Source organism: Parasteatoda tepidariorum, chromosome 5, assembly GCF_982258835.1.
Source record: "Parasteatoda tepidariorum strain Cologne lab strain chromosome 5, Ptep-v5.0, whole genome shotgun sequence".
Classification (NCBI taxonomy): Eukaryota; Metazoa; Arthropoda; class Arachnida; order Araneae; family Theridiidae; genus Parasteatoda; species Parasteatoda tepidariorum.
The window spans coordinates 57,911,731-57,930,653 of record NC_141759.1 but is presented as its reverse complement, the minus strand read 5'-3'; the positions used below and the strand labels follow the sequence as shown (position 1 = coordinate 57,930,653).

The 18,923-nt window shown below is 32.7% G+C and overlaps 2 protein-coding genes across 7 annotated transcripts in view; one reads left to right on the top strand and one right to left on the bottom strand.

Annotated features, from left to right (window-relative positions):
* Positions 1–290: 290 nt before the first annotated feature.
* On the top strand, positions 291–2,922 carry LOC147809401 (uncharacterized). The gene is made up of 2 exons (XM_087162792.1): positions 291–1,737; positions 2,804–2,922. The coding sequence occupies exons 1-2, from the start codon at positions 291–293 to the stop codon at positions 2,920–2,922; spliced, it is 1,566 nt and encodes a 521-aa protein (XP_087018918.1).
* A 1,268-nt stretch (positions 2,923–4,190) lies between these two features.
* Positions 4,191–18,923, bottom strand: part of LOC107437355 (scoloptoxin SSD14) — an 88,104-nt gene continuing 73,371 nt past the window's right edge. For all 6 annotated transcript variants that reach the window (XM_087164000.1, XM_087163997.1, XM_087163995.1 and 3 more), the window contains 5 exons: positions 17,326–17,615; positions 14,234–14,421; positions 10,751–10,991; positions 7,803–7,916; positions 4,191–4,432 (listed from right to left, as the gene is read on the bottom strand). In XM_087164000.1, the coding sequence (XP_087020126.1) occupies positions 4,280–4,432; positions 7,803–7,916; positions 10,751–10,991; positions 14,234–14,421; positions 17,326–17,615 (986 nt within the window). In that variant the 3' untranslated portion in view covers positions 4,191–4,279. The remainder of the gene's footprint in view (positions 4,433–7,802; positions 7,917–10,750; positions 10,992–14,233; positions 14,422–17,325; positions 17,616–18,923) is intronic.

Genomic DNA, 18,923 nt, shown 5'->3' with positions numbered 1-18,923 from the left:
AATCCGCTATTCATTATTTTTGTTGTTGTTTATCTAAAATTAGATCAACATTATTTTCATGAGCTCGTAATACGAACCACGCAAACCCGCAAACGCAATCAAATACAAAATATTAACATGGTGAAGTCGAGCCGGAGCATGGCTCGTGAAGATAGTGTTGCGCATTAAACAATAATCAACGCCTTGCATTGGATTACAAACGCATCATATGGTAATATATTCAAAATGTTTATCCCAAAGAAGGGGTAAGTAGACTTTATAGTTATTTTGAACTATTTTAGACATTAAACATGGCAAAAGAATTAGAACTCCAAAAATTGAAAACAAAGCTGTCTTCTGTACGAAGATCAGTAACTGGTTATTTGAAAAAAATAGAAGGTAATTTATCTGTAGAAGAAATTAATTTTGATGAATTGTCGGAAAACTTAGAGCTATTAAAAGTAAAAGAAACTGAGTTAAAAACGATAAACTCTGCAGTTGAAAATCTTATTGAAGATGAAACTGAATTGAACAACGAACTAGATAAGGCAAACGAGTACGAAGAAAAAATTATAGTATGGAAATTTCGCGGTGAGAAAAAACTAAAAGAGCAACCGAGAAATGAGTCAGTTTTTTCTGCTCCAAACTTCGAGAGAAACGCGAGTGAAACTATAAAACTTCCGAAACTCTCCTTACCCTTTTTTAGCGGTAATATTACCGAATGGCTAACCTTTAAAGATTTATTTAAAGCCACCGTAACAAAAAATGAATCGTTATCAAACGCGCAAAAGCTTCAGTATTTAAAGACATCTTTAAAAGGTGATGTTCAATCTATCGCAATTTCAGATAATAATTTTGAAATAGCTTGGAATTTGTTAGACGAAAGGTATTCAAATACGAGAGAACAAACTTTCGCTCATATTAAACGCTTTTTAAATCTTCCGAATATTCATAATGAATCCGCTACAGCTTTATTGAGCTTGGTTGATAATGTAAATGAAATTATTCGTTCATTAGAAACTTTAGGCCAAAAAGTGGATACTTTTAGTGACACTTTAATGTTGTATTCAATATTGCAAAAGTTAGATAGTTCCACTAAATTGTGGTGGGAGCGCCAATTAAATAATACTGAAATACCCAAACTCAAAGATTTAATAGAATTTTTGAAAAGCTATGCTAGAACTCTTCAAAACAGCAAAAGTTCGTCCAGTAAATTTCAAAAACCTATTAATGCTAAAGTGAATTCTTTTGTTTCGCTTTCTATATGTGTATATTGTAAAGATAATCATTATATTTCAAAGTGTTCGAAATTTTGTAATTTACCAGTTCAGCAAAAGATTGATTTCGTTAAAAATAATAATCTTTGTTATAACTGTTTATCAGGAATTCACACTATAAAAAAATGTAAATCTTCTAACACCTGTTTTAAGTGTAATCGCAGACATCACAGCTCTTTGCATAGAGATGAGAAACCGAAACCCTTTTTTCCCTCTTTAAGTGCCCCTGAATTTATACCCAGAGCAGATGAACAGAATTCAACGACGCCATCAGCCGCGCCTATTAATGAAGTTTCGTCTACAGTTAGTGCGAATTATTCGAATAGTGAGCAATTGGGCGATAACATAAATCAAAGGAATTCTCCTGTTCTTTTATGCACCGCTATAGTCAAGGTTATAAATTCTCAAAACGAATCCATTAACTGTCGAATCCTCTTAGACTCGGGATCTGAGAAAAACTTTATTACTCGCGAATGTGTCAGCAAGTTAAAATTAAAAATAAATCCCGCTCAAATATCTATTTCTTGCTTAGGAACTTATAAAAGACCCATTCACAAACTGTCAGTTTTACCTATTGACCGATTAACTTTCTTTATTTTAGACTTTTCTTTTTCTTTTTGTTTTGTGTTAAAGTTATCCGGTTTATACCAAGGAATCTATACATCTGTTTAAGATATATATTTTTTAATTTCATGTATGTTGCATTCGTTTTTTATAATTATCCTTTTATTAGATGTGTATAGTTAAATTTTGATTTTTGTCAATTTATGTGCAAATTTTGAAACTATGTTTCAAGGTGGCCCGGTATGTTGAAGCCGGTCTGAATGTAGTAATAGTAGCGCCACCTACATTAATTAGAAAAAAAGTTACTTCCTTGTTGGATTTCATTGCGTCTAGAGATAGACCAATGCGCTCTTGTCAATAAACGCATAATTAATAATTAATCCGCTATTCATTATTTTTGTTGTTGTTTATCTAAAATTAGATCAACATTATTTTCATGAGCTCGTAATACGAACCACGCAAACCCGCAAACGCAATCAAATACAAAATATTAACACCGTATAACTTGTTCCACTTGGTAAAAAAGTACTTTCTAGTGGTAACGAAATTTAAGTTACTTTTACTTTAGTATTTTTTATTATAAATAATTTTTTCACCACTAAATATCAAAAATTATAAGTATGATATAAACTACAAAGGTAAAGCATCGAACTTCTGTTTACTATATTAAAAAGTAGGCGTAACTATTTTTCTTTAGCGAATTTTACTATATAATTTGCTACCATTTTATTAAAACTATTCCAGAAAGTGGAGCAGTTGGCATCCATGTAGTCTATTGTCCCTTGACAAAATTTCACATGAATATCAGGTTGCAAAGCGCGACATCTATGTGTTGTCACCGAGAAATTAGACAGTCAGAGAGGACTTCACACGAATTGTCCTTTCAGAAAATACATTGCTAATCTGAATCCGAGTTTCTAAAGTAAGGCACAAAAATGTGACATAATGTGTCATAAATGACCCTCTGTTATGTTCAAAATCAGAAAGTCAGAGGCGACCTCAAGATCGAATCTTCTCAGCCAAAAAAAGAAGTAAAAACTCTATACTCCCTGTGCTATCATACTCCCTGTGCTACTTTATGGAAGTGAAACTTGGATCCTAAATTCAGATATACAGCTGACACTAGACATCTTTGAAAGAAAGATCCTCAGAACCATCTTTTGTGCGATTCAAGAAAGGGAATGATGCAATTCAAGAAAGGGAAAGGGCTAGATATAACTTCGAGTTCTATCGACTCTACAAGCAGCCCCAAATTTCACAAATAATTCGCAGTAATGGGCTGAGATGACTGGGCCATCTATGGAGAGGCCCTAAAAATAGCGTCACGAGAATAGTCACCTTAAGAACCCAGAGGGGTCACGTCCCAGAGGCAAACCCCCAACTAGATGGCTCAACGAGATCGAAAATGATTTGAGAACCCTAAAGATTAGAAATTGGAAGGGAGTTGCCATGGATAGGAGCCGCTTGCGTTTGTCAGCTGTTGAGGCTGCCAAGGCCAGCAAGGGGCTGTTGCGCTGACAGAGAAGAAGAAGAAGAAGAGATGACCTCACGCTAATTATCCTTTCAGAAAATTCATTGCTAATCTGAATACCAGTTTCTAAAGTAAGGCAAAAAAATGTGGCACAGCAAATTTTATTGATATTTTCAAACTAGAGTTCCTACACGACCTCATTCAATAGTCTTCTGGCAACCTTCCTGTTGCCGGATGGAATACTCTGCAAAATTTTAAGGTAAATAGTATTTAAATAACCTGTATATAATTTGTAAATAGTATCTATTAATGTTAAATTTAATCATATGTTGTTCAATTCATATGCTAAATCTGTGCTTCTGCACATAACTTCTGTTTTCTTTAAATTTTATGTTTGTCTTTCCATATTCGATTATTCCAAACCACGTTTTTCTCACCTTCTATTGTTGCCATATTAGATAAATCTAAGAGAGCCTTCGGGCTGGTACCGAGCAAACAAGACAAGATCCATCGTCCAATTAGCTATTATGTAATGAGGCATAAAATGTATATGCTGAATTGTCCGAAATTCTACAGTATTTAATGATTGAATTTTTACCACATTACGAAATATTTTGCCCAAAGCCGAGTAGTTGACATCCCTATAACAGAGTATGAGAATTGACGAAAAATTAGTTAATGACATGCATGCACTTAAACAACCGATGTAAAACAAATAATAAACTCCTCAGTTTTTTTTTGAATATTTATTCATTTTTAAAACAAAACATAACTATAGTTTTTTTTCCATAGTTTTTTTCTCCATTTAAACACACACGTAAGTACAACCATACACATCCTAATAACAATATCACTTCATTGATAGTTACACACACAACACAAATCATGACAACATACCATCATGAAAATCTATATACATAGCTGCAGAAACTGTACAAAATGGACGGAAATTCGCCTATATCTTGTGAATGCAAAATGAAAGACTAGTTTAAAATCCATCCACTTCTCCACCTTTCCTATAATCGGAATTGGCAAATATTTGACCACTTTCATCTCGAGCAACAGCCATTATAATGCCTAGCATATTTTCTCCTAATTTTTTCAATTCGTGTCCCTTCTTTTTCATGTCGTCCAAAATATCCTAGAAATAAAAAGAGGATTTAGTTGGCTAAAATTTTTTTAATGCATTAAGAAAAATATTGAACCATAATTTAAATATGGTTAATTAATTAATAGTCCAGTACAAAATTCTTGATCGGACCATCAAGATATTTTAATGGTTTATGCTAGTTTCCTGATGGCCCAAAGCTATTTGATGGTAACCATCATTCAACAATTTCCATTATGTTGTAATGGATTTTGATGGCCTAACAAAAATCCATCATTTTATGTTGGAAGACAGTCTGGCTAGTATACACGCTATTAGAAATACGAAACAAAAGGACCCACACGTGGCAACAACACAAAGACAACTAGAACACCTAGTCAGAAAATGCAACACACAAATACACTGGGTGGCAGCGCACACAGGTAACATAGGCAATGAAGCAGCGGATTTAGCGGCTAAAGACGCAGCAGCAGGTCACGGGATTCCCAGCGGTGTTCTGCTTCCACCATCGAGCCTAAGAAATAAACTTAAAAACATCACACAAAAACTTTGGCAGGCATACTGGGACGAAAATGAAAAAGCCTATACAACAAAATCATATTATCCTAAAGTAGACACAGACCGACTCATAGGCCATCCAGCAGCAATACAAATCCTTACAGGACATGGCTTCTTCCCCTCATTCTTACACAGGATGCAGCGAATAAACACAGACACATGCCCATGCGATGACACAGGTACCCCAAGTCACTACCTACATGACTGCCCACTAACTGAATCATACCACCTCAAAAAACCCAATGAACAAGGCAGAACGATATTTGCAGACAGTTTCAAAAACAAGCATATTATGCAAAAATTAATAAACATTCTAGCCATAACCAGAAACATCACAGACAATATGTTATAAACCTTATAATAACTTTGTAAAAATACTGGCAGCAAATACAATGTTGAGGTGTCAGGGCTCCAGGCAAACCATTGCTGCAGCATTAAAACACACTCTGGCCCCACCCCTGACCAGCAAACATTTGGCAGGCAGTCAGTCAACACAAGCTGTTGTCCGTGAGGCTAATAAAATTAAAAAAAAAAAAAAACTCAAGCTCGATCCACACAAACAAGAGATGGCTTAACTGTCTACAAACGCACACACAATAAAAAACAGTAACCTATATCATGATCCGCCAAAACACTGCCTCAACTACTACTCATAAGAAAAATAGGTAAAACACGCAACACAACATAAACAAAACATACATACCACACAAGCCTCACCACTGACCCTGCTCCCAGTCCCTGGGGACAGACAGTGAGTCCGGAGCTTTTCAGCTACCCGTGATGGCCATTTATGTTAAATGTTTAAAAAAAAAATAAAAAAAAAATAAATAAAAAAATACCTGTGACGTGGCTAGCTATTTTATATTGTACTGTTATTGTCGATATCCATTCTTTGTGGCTGTAATGTAACGCTGCTAGTTAACCTATGTAAAATTAAATTGTCGCTACTAGGCCGGGATAGCCTGGTCAGTGGGGTGCCGGGCCCATGTCCAAGAGTTCGTGGGCTCGGTCCCTGCTGGTCGAAGACTCCCCGTGTAGTAAATGGTGACTGATGCACGTTAAATCTGTCGAGTCTCAAAGTCCTCCATGTTCCCATAACAAATCAATACCTCTGGGGGTACCGATCCAGGAGTTTCCTTGTCTTCTGGATTGGTTCAAAATTACAAGGCTACGGCGTTGAACATTTGTAGTCGTAAACCCAAAAATTGGGTCGACTGTTCAACGGCGGTTGTAAAATAAAATAAAAACATAAAAAAAATCGAATTTATTAAACCAAGAATCATACATTAAAAGATTATCACTTGAAAATATTTTTTCGCTGTTCGGAGCAATTTGGAATCTCTGTTAAAGCATCGTACGAACCGTACATAAACTCGTATATGTATGTTCACTGGTGGAAAAAATTAAGAGATGGAAGACATTTTCCCAAATATCTCAAAAAATACTGAAGATAAATAAATGAAATTTGGTTTGGATATAGCTTATTCTATGATAATAAAGTATGCAAAACAAAAATGAAAGTGCCATTTATTGGCAAGACCTATTGCCAATAAATCCAATGTAGTCTGAACTTAAGGATAAAAGATGACAATAAAAGTGAGGCTTGTAGAGTGTGTGTTGCCTCTAGTATGGTGTAAGGTCACTCCTGACAGACAGACAGCATGCACAACGAGTATGCATGCTGTTAATAAGGGAGTTAAGAAGGGCTTGTGGAAGACCCTCCCATTCTTCCACCAGAGCAATTTTTAACTCCAGAATGGTTCTGGGGGGAAGTTGGCTCATCGCATTAGCTCTCCCAAGAGCATCCCAAGCATGTTCAACAGGATTCAGGTCAGGGGATTTGGCTGGCCAATCCATTCGTTGAATATCCTCGCTTTCCAGATACTCATCAACCATAAGAGCCCTATGTGATCGCGCATTGTCATCCATAAAAATGAACTCAGGGCCAACAGCGCCCCTGAAAAGACGCACATAGGGCTCTAGGACCTCCTGCCGGTACCTCTGGGCATTCACGGAACCATTGTCAAACACATGGAGCGGCGTGCGGGTATCTTGCATGTGCGAATGAATATGCGAAAATGCTTTCCATCTCTTAATTTTATCCACCAGTGTATAAGTAAGAGATTCTAATAAAAATCTTGAAAATGTTTTTTACTTTTTGGTTTTAATGAAGATTTGACGAATGAAGAAATTTATACAGAATTCGGGTAAAATAACGTGAACTCTTTGGTGCAGTTTTTATTTAGCTGTAAATGCTTTAAAAAATTTCACTTGGCAAAATTGCTCCCTCATTTTAAAAGGTTATGAGTGGCCGGGATAGCCTGGTTGGTAGGGCGCTGGGCCCATGTTCAAGGGGTCATGAGCTCGATCCCCGTCGGCCGAAGAATCCCGTGTAGTAAATGGTGCTTGGTGCATGTTAAATCTGTTGGGTCAGAAACTCCTTCATGTTCCCATAATAAATCATGTATCTGCGGGTACTGAACTGGAGATTAATCGTTCTCTGGTTCAGGTCAAAATCAAGATATTTAGATGAATGGATGGATGTATGAATGGGTCAACCCTATAAATGAGCTGTGACGTGAGTGTCTTGGCTATAGATGGTTCCTCTGAAAAATAAGAAGCGCAACCTATGTCTTAAATTCGCTTGGTTTCACCAAGCGGGCTTGCTGGTATAGAAAATAGCATTAGAAATAACAACAACAAAGGATTATGATTAAACCTTTTAGAAAGGGTGTCGTTTTTACCCATTTAAAATTTGTATATACTAAAATGTGAGGAGGCTTCCTTCGCTGTAAGCACTATCTAATCAAATTATACAATTTCGAATGAGTGTTTAGGTACTTACTTGTGGGAAGTTTTCTTCATGTTCAATATAGTTTGGCAGAAGTTGATGGTGGAATCGAGGAGCATCAATAGCTTCTTTTATTGTTTCATTCAACCACAGGTACCTGAGAATAACCTGCGGAATGTAGAATGAGAGTTATTACAAATCAAAATATAAATAAATAAATAAAACGTACTCATTTTTTAAAAGCTCTTTGGATTATTTCAAGCCTTTTTCACACATGACTAAAGTAATATTTCAAGTTAGAACCCCCCCCCCCAAAAAAAAAAAAATCCTTAATGGTCGTCATGGGTTGCAATCACAGCGCCAAAAAAATTATCGGAGTTAATAGAAATTAGAATGTCTACTGCAGCGCCAATCGCTCGCAGTGTAATAAATTAAATTTATGTGTACCAATAGTTGATTGAAAATAGTAAAGGATTAATTAAATTTGTCAGAAAAGATACCATAGCTAGTAAAAAAGTGTGATAGGGGCCTGATTTAGCCTCTTCAATTTGCATTTCGGCTTTAAAAATATTGTTATAATGAGCAGCTGCGCATTTTTGGTCTTTTTTGCAAAATTGTGTATTAAGTGACATTAATGTCTCTAGGGTCTTTAATTTAAAATTCCAGTGTATGTCTTTATTTCTAATAAAATAGGGGGCATCATTCATCTTTCTAAGTTATTTATTTTGGAATATATTACGCTTCTTTAGCATGTACTTTACTAAAATTGTACCTGGCTGGGAATGCATCGGTAGTTATTGGTTTGATGAAAGTGAGATAGATGTAGCGTTGTTTTTGAAAAATATTTTAGAGTAGCGACCCAGTAGACATCCTAATTTATTATATCTCCCAGTGGTTTTGGCAATTATTTTAATAACATGATCATTCCAGTTCAGGTTTAAATTTATGTATCAACAACAGGAATATCATTTCCAAGAAAAGTTGAGGTATTATTAATTTTAAAAAGTCTGCTTTTTTTTAACATTGAGTAAATGTGATTTTTGTGCATTAATTTTGACCATCCAGTTAGAGCAGCAGGTCTTGAATTTATGTATTTTATATCTGTAATTTATTAATGTCGTTTGTAACAGATCTAGATTTGACTATAACACCTGTATTCTTTATTATCCACAGGGTTGAAAATCTATATAAATGAAGACGAAAAAAAGCAAAAACTGGTGCGAAAGACATTTTTATTCTAGCATTTTTTTCGAGAAAAATAGAATATTTGTAACTATCAATATTTTTTTATTATTATAAAATATATTAAAATTACTTAGCTGTGTTATTATAGATAAATAGTGTAAATATTCTTTCTTTATCTTCAATTTGTTCCCTTTATTATGTATCAGCTTGCGACTTATTTTTATGTATGACTCAGACTTGATTTTATCAATTATTGTTCATTCTGAGATTTAACTTAATGTTAACGCAGCACCTCTCTTCCCTTCCACCACATATTATCCAATTTAGATGAAAGAGCAGATATCCATACATGGATAGGTACTCTGAAAAAAGTTGATTAGTTAGTAGTTAGTTATTATAGAAATCCTAAATTAGTTTTTAAGAAAAGGAATAGAATTACTCCACTCAAGTCCCAACAACAAGTTGTAACCGAGCTGGTCTTATTTTCAGCTCTTCCGCCTCATTCTGTTCCCTGATAGTTCAAAATCCAGCTTTCTGATTTAAATTTTTTCTAGCAAAAATTTATTTTAATTTTGCAAACCCTTAATATTTTTAAAGAATCATCACAGATATTTATCTGGGCGCCAGAGGGTTCTTCAATCATCTTGCAGACATGGACTACATGGTGCCATTTCAATGAATCATACCTGCCGGAAGATTTTATTTTCATATTTAAAGTGGTAGTAATTATATACTATTTTTTTCTTTTATAATCTTAATTTTTAAATGATATTGATCACCACTATTCTTACAAGAATTAAGCACATATATTAATATGCATTACTGTCATGGCAGAGATGCCAACTGCTCCGGACACGCCGAAATAATTAAAAAAACGGTAGATAACTACACAGTAAATTTTCCAAATATTTGACTATATTTGCTTGCTATATTAAATGCATATTATGGCGTAAGTACTGTAAAGTGGTGATTTATATAAGGCTATGAATTATTTAGAAATAGTGGTGGATAAAAATCTATTAAATTGAATTTATTAAACCAAGAATCACAATTGATAAACTACCACTTTAAAATATATATTTGCTGTCCGGAGCAAGTTGGCATCTCTGTCATGGTTGTCAACTTAAGTTTTCTCAAATACAACGTATTTGGATGCTTAAAATTGAAGTTTTAATTCCATTTTAATACCACTGGGAAAAATAATAATGGAAGGGATTAAAAGTTGGCAGGTATGATGAATGTCGGTTACAGGTCATGGGTGAAAGCCCTTATATAGCAAGACGGAAAAGAGAAAAACCTGGTACGTAAAACATTTCATTCCAGCATTTTTTTCGAAAAAAATGAAGTATCTGTAACTATCAAGATTTCTTTTATAATTCTGGCATATATATAAAACTGCTACTTTTCCAAGATAAAGTAGATATTGTTGAAAAATTTAAAAAAAGAATAAGTAAACTCCTCCCCAAATCTAGCTATAACTGAAATGGTTTTACTACCAGCCTTTCCTCTTTTCCGTCTCGCTTTCACCCCTGTTACAGGTGGTGTTTTGGTACAGGTACTTTTTTAATATTATTCATATGTAAAGGCTTTCAAAATCATTATCAATCAACATTTTACCACGATAAAATTATTAAAGTATATATATATATACTTTACACTTTAAAGATTCAGTTCCATTTATTTTAAACGTGATTGTTGTAATTTTTTTAAAAGGGTTTATCATAATCTTGACAAAAATTTTTTTAAATATTTCTTTTTGTTTACATTACGTTACAAATAAATAAAAGCTTGATAACGAAATAATAAAGTATTATTACTTGTGCCACACTAGTTGTTATTTGAGTCCCTCCATTGCCACCAACTGCCAATTTCACATTTTTGTCTCCATCGACGATAATTACTGGCGTCATTGATGACATGGGACGTTTACCTGGTTTAATTTGATTTTTTCCTGTCGGTGGAACACCGAAGTAGTTCGTAATGTTTGGCGATGAGAAGTCATCCATTTCATCATTCAAAAGAATTCCAGTGTTTGGACTCATGATAAGACTGCCAAAACTGTAATAGAGAATGATTTCATTTTATTAATACTATTACCATTTTGGAATGAATTTTGGAGATTTAAAAGAAACGTTGGGTGTAAAAACAAACATTTGCTTGATTCGACTTCCTTGTTCAAAACGATCACAGATAGTTTTTCTAACTTTTTTAATAATCAGTAAAAATCAATTGGTAAATCAAAAGATATGCCAGTAGAAAATTATTAAAAATTTGGATAGGTACTTGTTATGAAATCCTACTGGTACAAGTTAAGTATTAAAATCAATCATTTTACCTGAAGACCAGAAATTGCCGATGATTTAAATAATCATTAAAAAATGCAGAAGTAGATAGAAATGCGTAATTTGCTGCATTCCGCTTAAGAAACCAGATTATTTATTCCTACTGAGTTTTGAAATTAGTAGCAAAGTTTACCAACAGATGGCACTACGAAATATAAAAGCTCTAAGACAATGTTTTCTACTGATGAACAAAATGTGTGCCTTAAAACACCAAACATATCCTTAAAAGAAAGTAGAAATAGATAAGAAAAAATTGTCTATAAAAAGAAGATATGGAAGACAATTTAGGAAAACTGTGAAACAATGTTTTTCTCCTACATGTTAGACCAGTGGTTCTTAACCTATGGGTCGCGACCCAAAATTGGGTCGCGAAGCATATTTCTTGGGTCGCGCTGAGTCGAACCAAAAAAGTTAGTAATACACCAAATAATAAGTAATACCAACAGCGTTTGGATGCACCAAGTAGTAGTGGTTTTATAAATTCTGCCAAACAAGCTACACTTGCTTCTTTTCATGTGGCTTGGCATATTGCAAGACAAAAGAAACCCCATAATATTGCAGAAAAACTTATAAAACCTGCTGCCATTGACATGGCACGTATCATGTGCGGCGATGAAAGTTCAAAGAAATTACAAAAGATACCATTATCAAATGATACAATTTGTTTACGAATTAATGATATGTCATTTGATATTAAGAATCAACTTATTTCTGCTATAAAAATTGCTGGTTTATTTAGTATTCAACTGGATGAAACGACAGATGTAAGTAAAGAAGCTCAACTCTGGGTTACGTGCGGTATCCAGGTTTAACAGATATACAGGAGGACATTTTACTTTGCAAACCAATGTCAACAACAACTAGAGGTGAAGATATTTTTCTTATGGTCGATTCGTTTTTTAAAGAAGAAGGATTAAATTGGAATTAGTGTTTCAGTATTTGCACCGACAGTGCAGCTGCCATGACAGCATCTCAAAAGGGATTTTCGACAAGAGCAAAACAAATGAATTCACAAATTATATCGATTCATTGTTTGTTACATAGAGAAAATCTTGCTTCAAAAAAATTATCACCCGAATTATGTATTGTTTTGGATGAAATTGTTGCGGTAGTCAATTTTATCAAATCAAGAGCTCTTAACTGTAGAATTTTCCGCGAACTGTGCTTCGAATCTGGAGCAGAATACGAACATTTATTATATTATTCTGAAGTTAGATGGCTGTCCCGGGGCAAAGTTGTTCAAAGAGTATTATCATTACGGACAGGAGTCGAATTATTTTTGAGAGAAAAGAAACACCCATTAGCATCTAAATTCTCCGAGTTGAAGTGGATTACTGAAGTTACTTTTTTGTCAGATATTTTATTTGAAATAAATAATCTAAATACGTCTATGCAAGGACGTAATCATACTATTATTGAATTAACTGAAAAAATTACATGTTTTAAAAATAAACTCAAATTATGGAGAAATAAGGTTGAAGTAAAGAAACTTGCTTCATTCCCGACTCTTAATTTACTTGTTGAAGACAATAATATTGATATCACAGATTTTGAAATACAGAAAATTATTATTAATCATTTAGAAAAACTAATAGCAGACTTTGATCTATATTTCCCTGCAGACGATGTTTTCAAATATAATTGGGTTCGAATGCCATTTAATTTTGATGTAATTTTGTGATTTGCATGAGGAATTTGTTAATATTAATCAATTTCAAGAACAATTAATAGAAATACAAAGTGACCAAGCACTTCGATACAATTTCTACAAAGACACTGAATCTTTATGTGCTTTCTGGTTAAAATTAAAAACCGAAAAGCCAATAATTGTTAAAGAAGCCCTAAAAGTATTATTGCCCTTTTCAACAACATCTGTGTGTGAAGCTGGTTTTTCGGCTCGGTGTGTAATCAAAAACAATTACCGGAACAAGTTAAATCCTGAAATAGATATAAGGTGCTCCTTGACAAGCATTCAACCGAGGTCTTTCAAAATGTATTCGAGCACAAGGTTCTCATTAAAACTGTATGACTTGCATTTAAAATTTAAAAGACTTAACATATGTATAGATATTTCCTTTTTTTTTTTTAGGAAAAAGTTAAAATGTAAATTATTTTCATAAAGTTATAAATATATTTTAATTTGGTCAATGAAAATTATTAAAAACACTTGATTATTAATTAAATTTTCCTTGGATCGAAAAGTACTTTTGTTTATCTTTATTATTAAAAAAATAAATAAAAAATTTTTAAGTTAAAAAAAATCATCATCGTAGGATTGAAGATATTTTAAAAATACGATCTAAAATAAAGCAATAAAAAAATTTTGACTTTTTTTTGGGTCGCGACATGAACATATTTCTCAAATTTGGGTCGCGGCTTAAAAAGGTTAAGAACCACTGTGTTAGACTATTCCAACTGAAATATTTTCAGTTAATTTTGAAGGGTGTCTGTTAATTTTGACCTAATTTTCTTGCAGCTAAGAAAAGTTATTTTGTAAACATTTTTATATAGTTTTAAAAATAGCGCCAACTATTAATGACTTTCTGAATTAATGTTAAAATTTGGGAATAAATATCTGGTTTCTTAAGTAACAGTAAATTCCTTTCTTGAATTTATTATACTATTTAACATTTTTATTTCTCCTTCCATTTTCCGTGTATTGATTTTCTAAATCGTCTCTCACTTTAGATACTTCAGATACAAAGACAATACATTTTATATTTACAAGCTTTTTTAAAATTAAAAAATTTAGTTATTAAAAAATTTAAGGCTTTGTAGGGCTACAAGTAGCACTAAGAAACCAAGATTTATTTATTTATTTACTTATTTCTTTAAAAAAATTTTTTTTTAAAATGTAATGAATAATTTTTTTAAGCGAAACATAACTAAAGATATAATTTTGGCATTAGCAAGTAAAGTTTTGGGAATAAATGTGATAAATAAGCATTAATTACTTACTATTGGTTTACAGTTGAAGTTACTGATACTGCATCGCCATTTGGTGCAATCAAGGATAAATGCGCAGTTCCATGATCATCTTGTACAGTTATGTTCACTCCGTAATAATCAGGTTCATGAGTTTGGAAATCATCTATTTTACCTCTTACTTCATCGGCATAATCTTTACTCATTAACATTTTTATCAGCTAGACACAAAAAAATCTTTATTTAGATCAATAAGATGAGTTATTTGAAACAAATTAATTCAATCGACTACAAAGCTAATATTTATAGGGATATGAAATAGATGAAGATCCATCTTTTTAAAGGAAAGATCTCATCAATGATTGGTTGCACAGCCACCATTTTATTTTGCAAAATTAAATTTTTCAGTTCGTTTTTCAAAATTTTGCTTTGTTCTTTTAAATGGTCTTTTTTTCATAAGATTGATTTTGCCTGACTCATTAAACTATGTGCTGAGCTAATTACTTGCACATTTTAAGCAGGCTGCTCAAACCATGACAATATAATTATGGTAAGTAAAAATTTGATTATTCAGGTTAAAAGTTATTTAGTAACATTTTTATTTTGTGCTCTGGAAATTGAAGAAATAAGTAAATAAATGATACCATCTAGAATAACTTTTGTTTTAATGATCAGATTACTAGGAACTAAGTTAAACAATACAGGAACAATCAGTCCAATAATTGAAAAGAGTTATCTCAAATATGTTAACTAATTCCTGCTAATAATTAAATAAGTTTTGTAATCTAACACAAAAACGTATTCCTTCTGAATAAATACATATTTCTTTTAATAACGCATTCGGATTTTTGTCCATCAAAATAGCAGCAATGTGGAATGTGCGTCCGCAACAGTTTTCACAAATGAAATTAAAAATTTTTTGCATACATTTATAAAATTCTTCTTTTTTTAAAGATAACTTTACGGAAAAAATAATTTTTAATAACTACCTATTACTTTTATTATTCTATTTAATAGTGTTTGAGGTTTTGAAATGTAAAGAATGCAAATTTTTATACCATCTTGCACCATTCTCGTCATTTTATACCATTTTAATACCAAATTTTTATAAACGTGCAATTTCAAATGACAGAATATAAAATTTAAATGAAATTGATCAAATGAAAGTTTAAAAAAGATACAGTTCTTTTCAAATTTTATATTTTCCAGCTCTCTCCCCCTCCCCCCCAATATTTTGATGGTCGAAAATCTAAATTCGTAGAATAAAAAGAGGCAAAAGATTATTTATTCAGAGAGAGTACTTTTTTATGTCTGAACTTTCTTGTTAAGATTCTTTGTGGTGGTAACGATATACAACTGATTTTACAATTCTAAGCTGGAATTATTTCTATTCAGGGCTGTTTGTATCCCGAAAAAGAGAAGGAACTAGAAGTAAAACACTTCATTTCTAGATTTCTTAACCCCTTGACATACGAAGACGTCTGGGAGACGTCATTTGTTTCTTATGTCAAAACAATAATTGACGTGTCTCAGACGTCTTCAACAATCCGTTGCAAGTTGTTGTTTACAGTGCAATCAAAGATTATTTCTATATCAAGAAATGATATCTCAAGGAGTTAAAAGTGAAAGCTTTTTCAATATTTGGTTTTGAATGTATCATTTTTGAACCATTATTTACTTTTTAGTAGGTAAAAGATATACCTGCTTGTACAGATGGGTGACAAAATGAGTGATGAAGATTGCAAATGGTTTCACTTTTATTCTTCCAAGATTTGGAACGACCAAAGTGTGGAGAGAAGAACAATTTTTTTTTAGTTTTAATACCAGTAATTTTTCTATAGGAAAATCATTCTATAGGAACGCTATTTTCATATAAGAATACTTTTATATAGTCAAGAGCGCCGGCAGAATAATATAAAAGGGGGTGCAACCCTCTAACAAACTACCCCCTCCACCAAATTTTTTTTTAAATATTCTGTTATTACATTTTGTTTTGTTATTACATGTACTTTCATCTGTTAATTTTTTTCAAGATACATTTCTTCATTGTTAACAAGATATTTAAAAAAAGTACGAATTTATGTGGTACGAAATGTGGAGGAATAGTGAAAATTCTTATGAATCCCTCGAATACATCGATTTAGTTATTGAGGCCACACCGTTTTATCTAGCTGTAGCGGAGGCAATCAAAATTGGCCTAACTCTTGGCCTCAGCTACTACTTGCACTATTGAACGCACTTTTAGTACAATGCGACACACCAAAATATGGAATCGGTCTACAATGCCTCACGAGAGATTAAGTAGTTATGCTCAGTGTGCATAAGAAGAGAATCAAAGATAACTCAGAATTCATTGAACAAAAGCAGATTTGGACAGCTAACAAGACGATTGCAAATCTTGCTTGATAAAACATTTTTTTAATTATTACGTATCAATAATTACTTAATTATTTGTTTTCGAATAAAAATATTTTTAATAAAATTTTTTTTATACTCTATAATTGTTTATAAATAAAGCCAGGGGGGTGCAAGTGCACCACCTTGCACCCCGCTGCCGGCGCCCTTGTATATAGTGGTTTTGAAATAGGAAAGAAGCTTTAAACGTCCTCTCCTCATTTTAGTCGATGCAAATTTTACATGGTTTCAAAATGACACAATTTCTTGAAGCTTCGAGCATGATCTTTCAAATTGCACAAACGATATTGTCATGTAAAATCATCCAAGACAATCATCAAATTTTTAAAAAAAAAAAAAAAAAAAAAAACGAATCATGTATTAAAACTAGAAGAAATTTTCCCCAGAAGCATAAAAAGTTGGGAAATCTGCTTATAAACATCAAAATAATCAAGGAAGCAGTTAAAGGAAAATGTGATAAATCATATCGTTCATGGGCTGCATAGCGGCACAACTAAAAAAAAATCATGTTTTAAGAAAAGTGGGTTTAAAATTTTCATTCCTTAGGAAAATGCATATGAAATGATTTCGTTTGCTTAAACGAAGATTACCTTCAAGTTGAATTATGAGTTGTGTACTTAGTCCAAAAATCGTATTTTTTGAGTTGTGCCTCGATTGTAGCCCATGAGCGATATGATGACAGAAAGAGTCTTGTAAAAGTTATCGATTACCTCTTTCGTTTCTGGGGAATCGCTATCTTCCAGATGCATTCGACTGGCATAAGCAAACTTGAAAGTTTCGATGATTCTGTGAAGAGCTAATATTGTTTCATTTCTAGAATATGTTATATTGGGAAGGAACTCATCATAGCCATCCAACACATTCAACATGAGTGACAATAAAGCTCCACTCCCGGGTAGAGAGGGGGAGTAAAGTGTCAGATTGCCACGCAGTTTTATTTTTGTTGGCTCTCTAAGTTCTGGTATGTAAGATTCCAAGTCCTTCCTTGTGATGATGCTGCCTAAATAAAGTGTTAAAAGCGAAATGTTAAATGGAAACAGATGAAATATATGTTACCTAGATATTAGTTAAAAGAAACAAGATGCTTTTACTGATTGTCTCCATTTTTACGTCTTAGTATGAATTGTTAAATTTATAAATTGGGTGATTCTTCGTAAAGAAATGCGCAACAACGCTGATAATTTTGAATGATATCAAAAAGTATTGTAAATGGAAATATTTTGTATTTGAAAATAATTTCAAATAAATATTCTAAAATTAATTACATGTATGTGTTTTCATATTCCAATGTAGATGCATACCTATATTTCCGAAGTTTCAAAAAGTATGATTCTTATAGGTAAAAAAGATAATGCATTAATATTTTAATAAATATTAATGAAATACTCAGTATTAATGCATTAATATTTAATTAATAAATTAGAATAAAAAGAATTTTGTCTACTACTACATATAAATAATTGAAAAAGTTATATAAATGGCCACTTAGACAAGACAGGGGAACAAGTTTTATTTCTGGTGCATGAGATTTTTGAATAGATGGCAAATATTTTTGCTTATTTTACATCTGTCATCGGTTTCTCTCAGCAAGATACAGTTTTTATGCAATTTAATAATATATTCCTAACCAGGATTTTTCGTTGCTCACTCCAGTGAATATTAAGTATACACACTTTTTTGCTACGTAGGGAGTGGTAGGATCAAGGTGATAACAAAGTTAAGTTTATAATGCATTTCTTTTACCTACTGGCAGTTTAGCAAATGGGCGAAACTGGGAGCAGGTTTCTCCCCACTTCCCTATCTAATAACATGGAAAACCGGTTTCGGTATGGGGAGAAGACTGCAAGGTTAAAATACGACTTTTTACGTGCAGAACCGTCAGTGGGTTAATATTATATGGTTTTTGTCTTAAGTGTTATTTTCAAAGGAGCCGACAAGTGTATATGTATGTATATAAACGTAGGTTCCTTATAAACTCGTACATTCAGACAAAAAATAAATTAAACTAATCGCGTTGAAATAAATCTGTTGCTTACTCAACCAAGCTAATTTCAGATTTTAAATCTACAGACCCGAGTTAAATAAAATCAATTGCTCTCATAAATGCAACAAAAAATTTGCTCCAGAGTGTAATTGATCATGCTCTTAAATAATAGTTTTTCGAATGCTATCTGCTTAAAATAATTGCTTTAGTTTGTTATAACTGGAAAAAACGTTTCGCGAAAGTCTCAAATGTTGAACGGTATGTAGATGTTGTGCAAAACTGACAATAAATTTGTTAAGACATTAACAATTAAAGTTGTCAACC

What these genes read in the sequence shown, in the direction of transcription:
- LOC147809401 (XM_087162792.1), top strand. Translation starts at nt 291, where the DNA reads ATGGCAAAAGAATTAGAACTCCAAAAATTGAAAACAAAGCTGTCTTCT. An exon ending in TATTACTCGCGAATGTGTCA is followed by an intron (nt 1,738 to 2,803) that starts GCAAGTTAAAAT and finishes GTTCAAAATCAG; the next exon opens with AAAGTCAGAGGCGACCTCAA.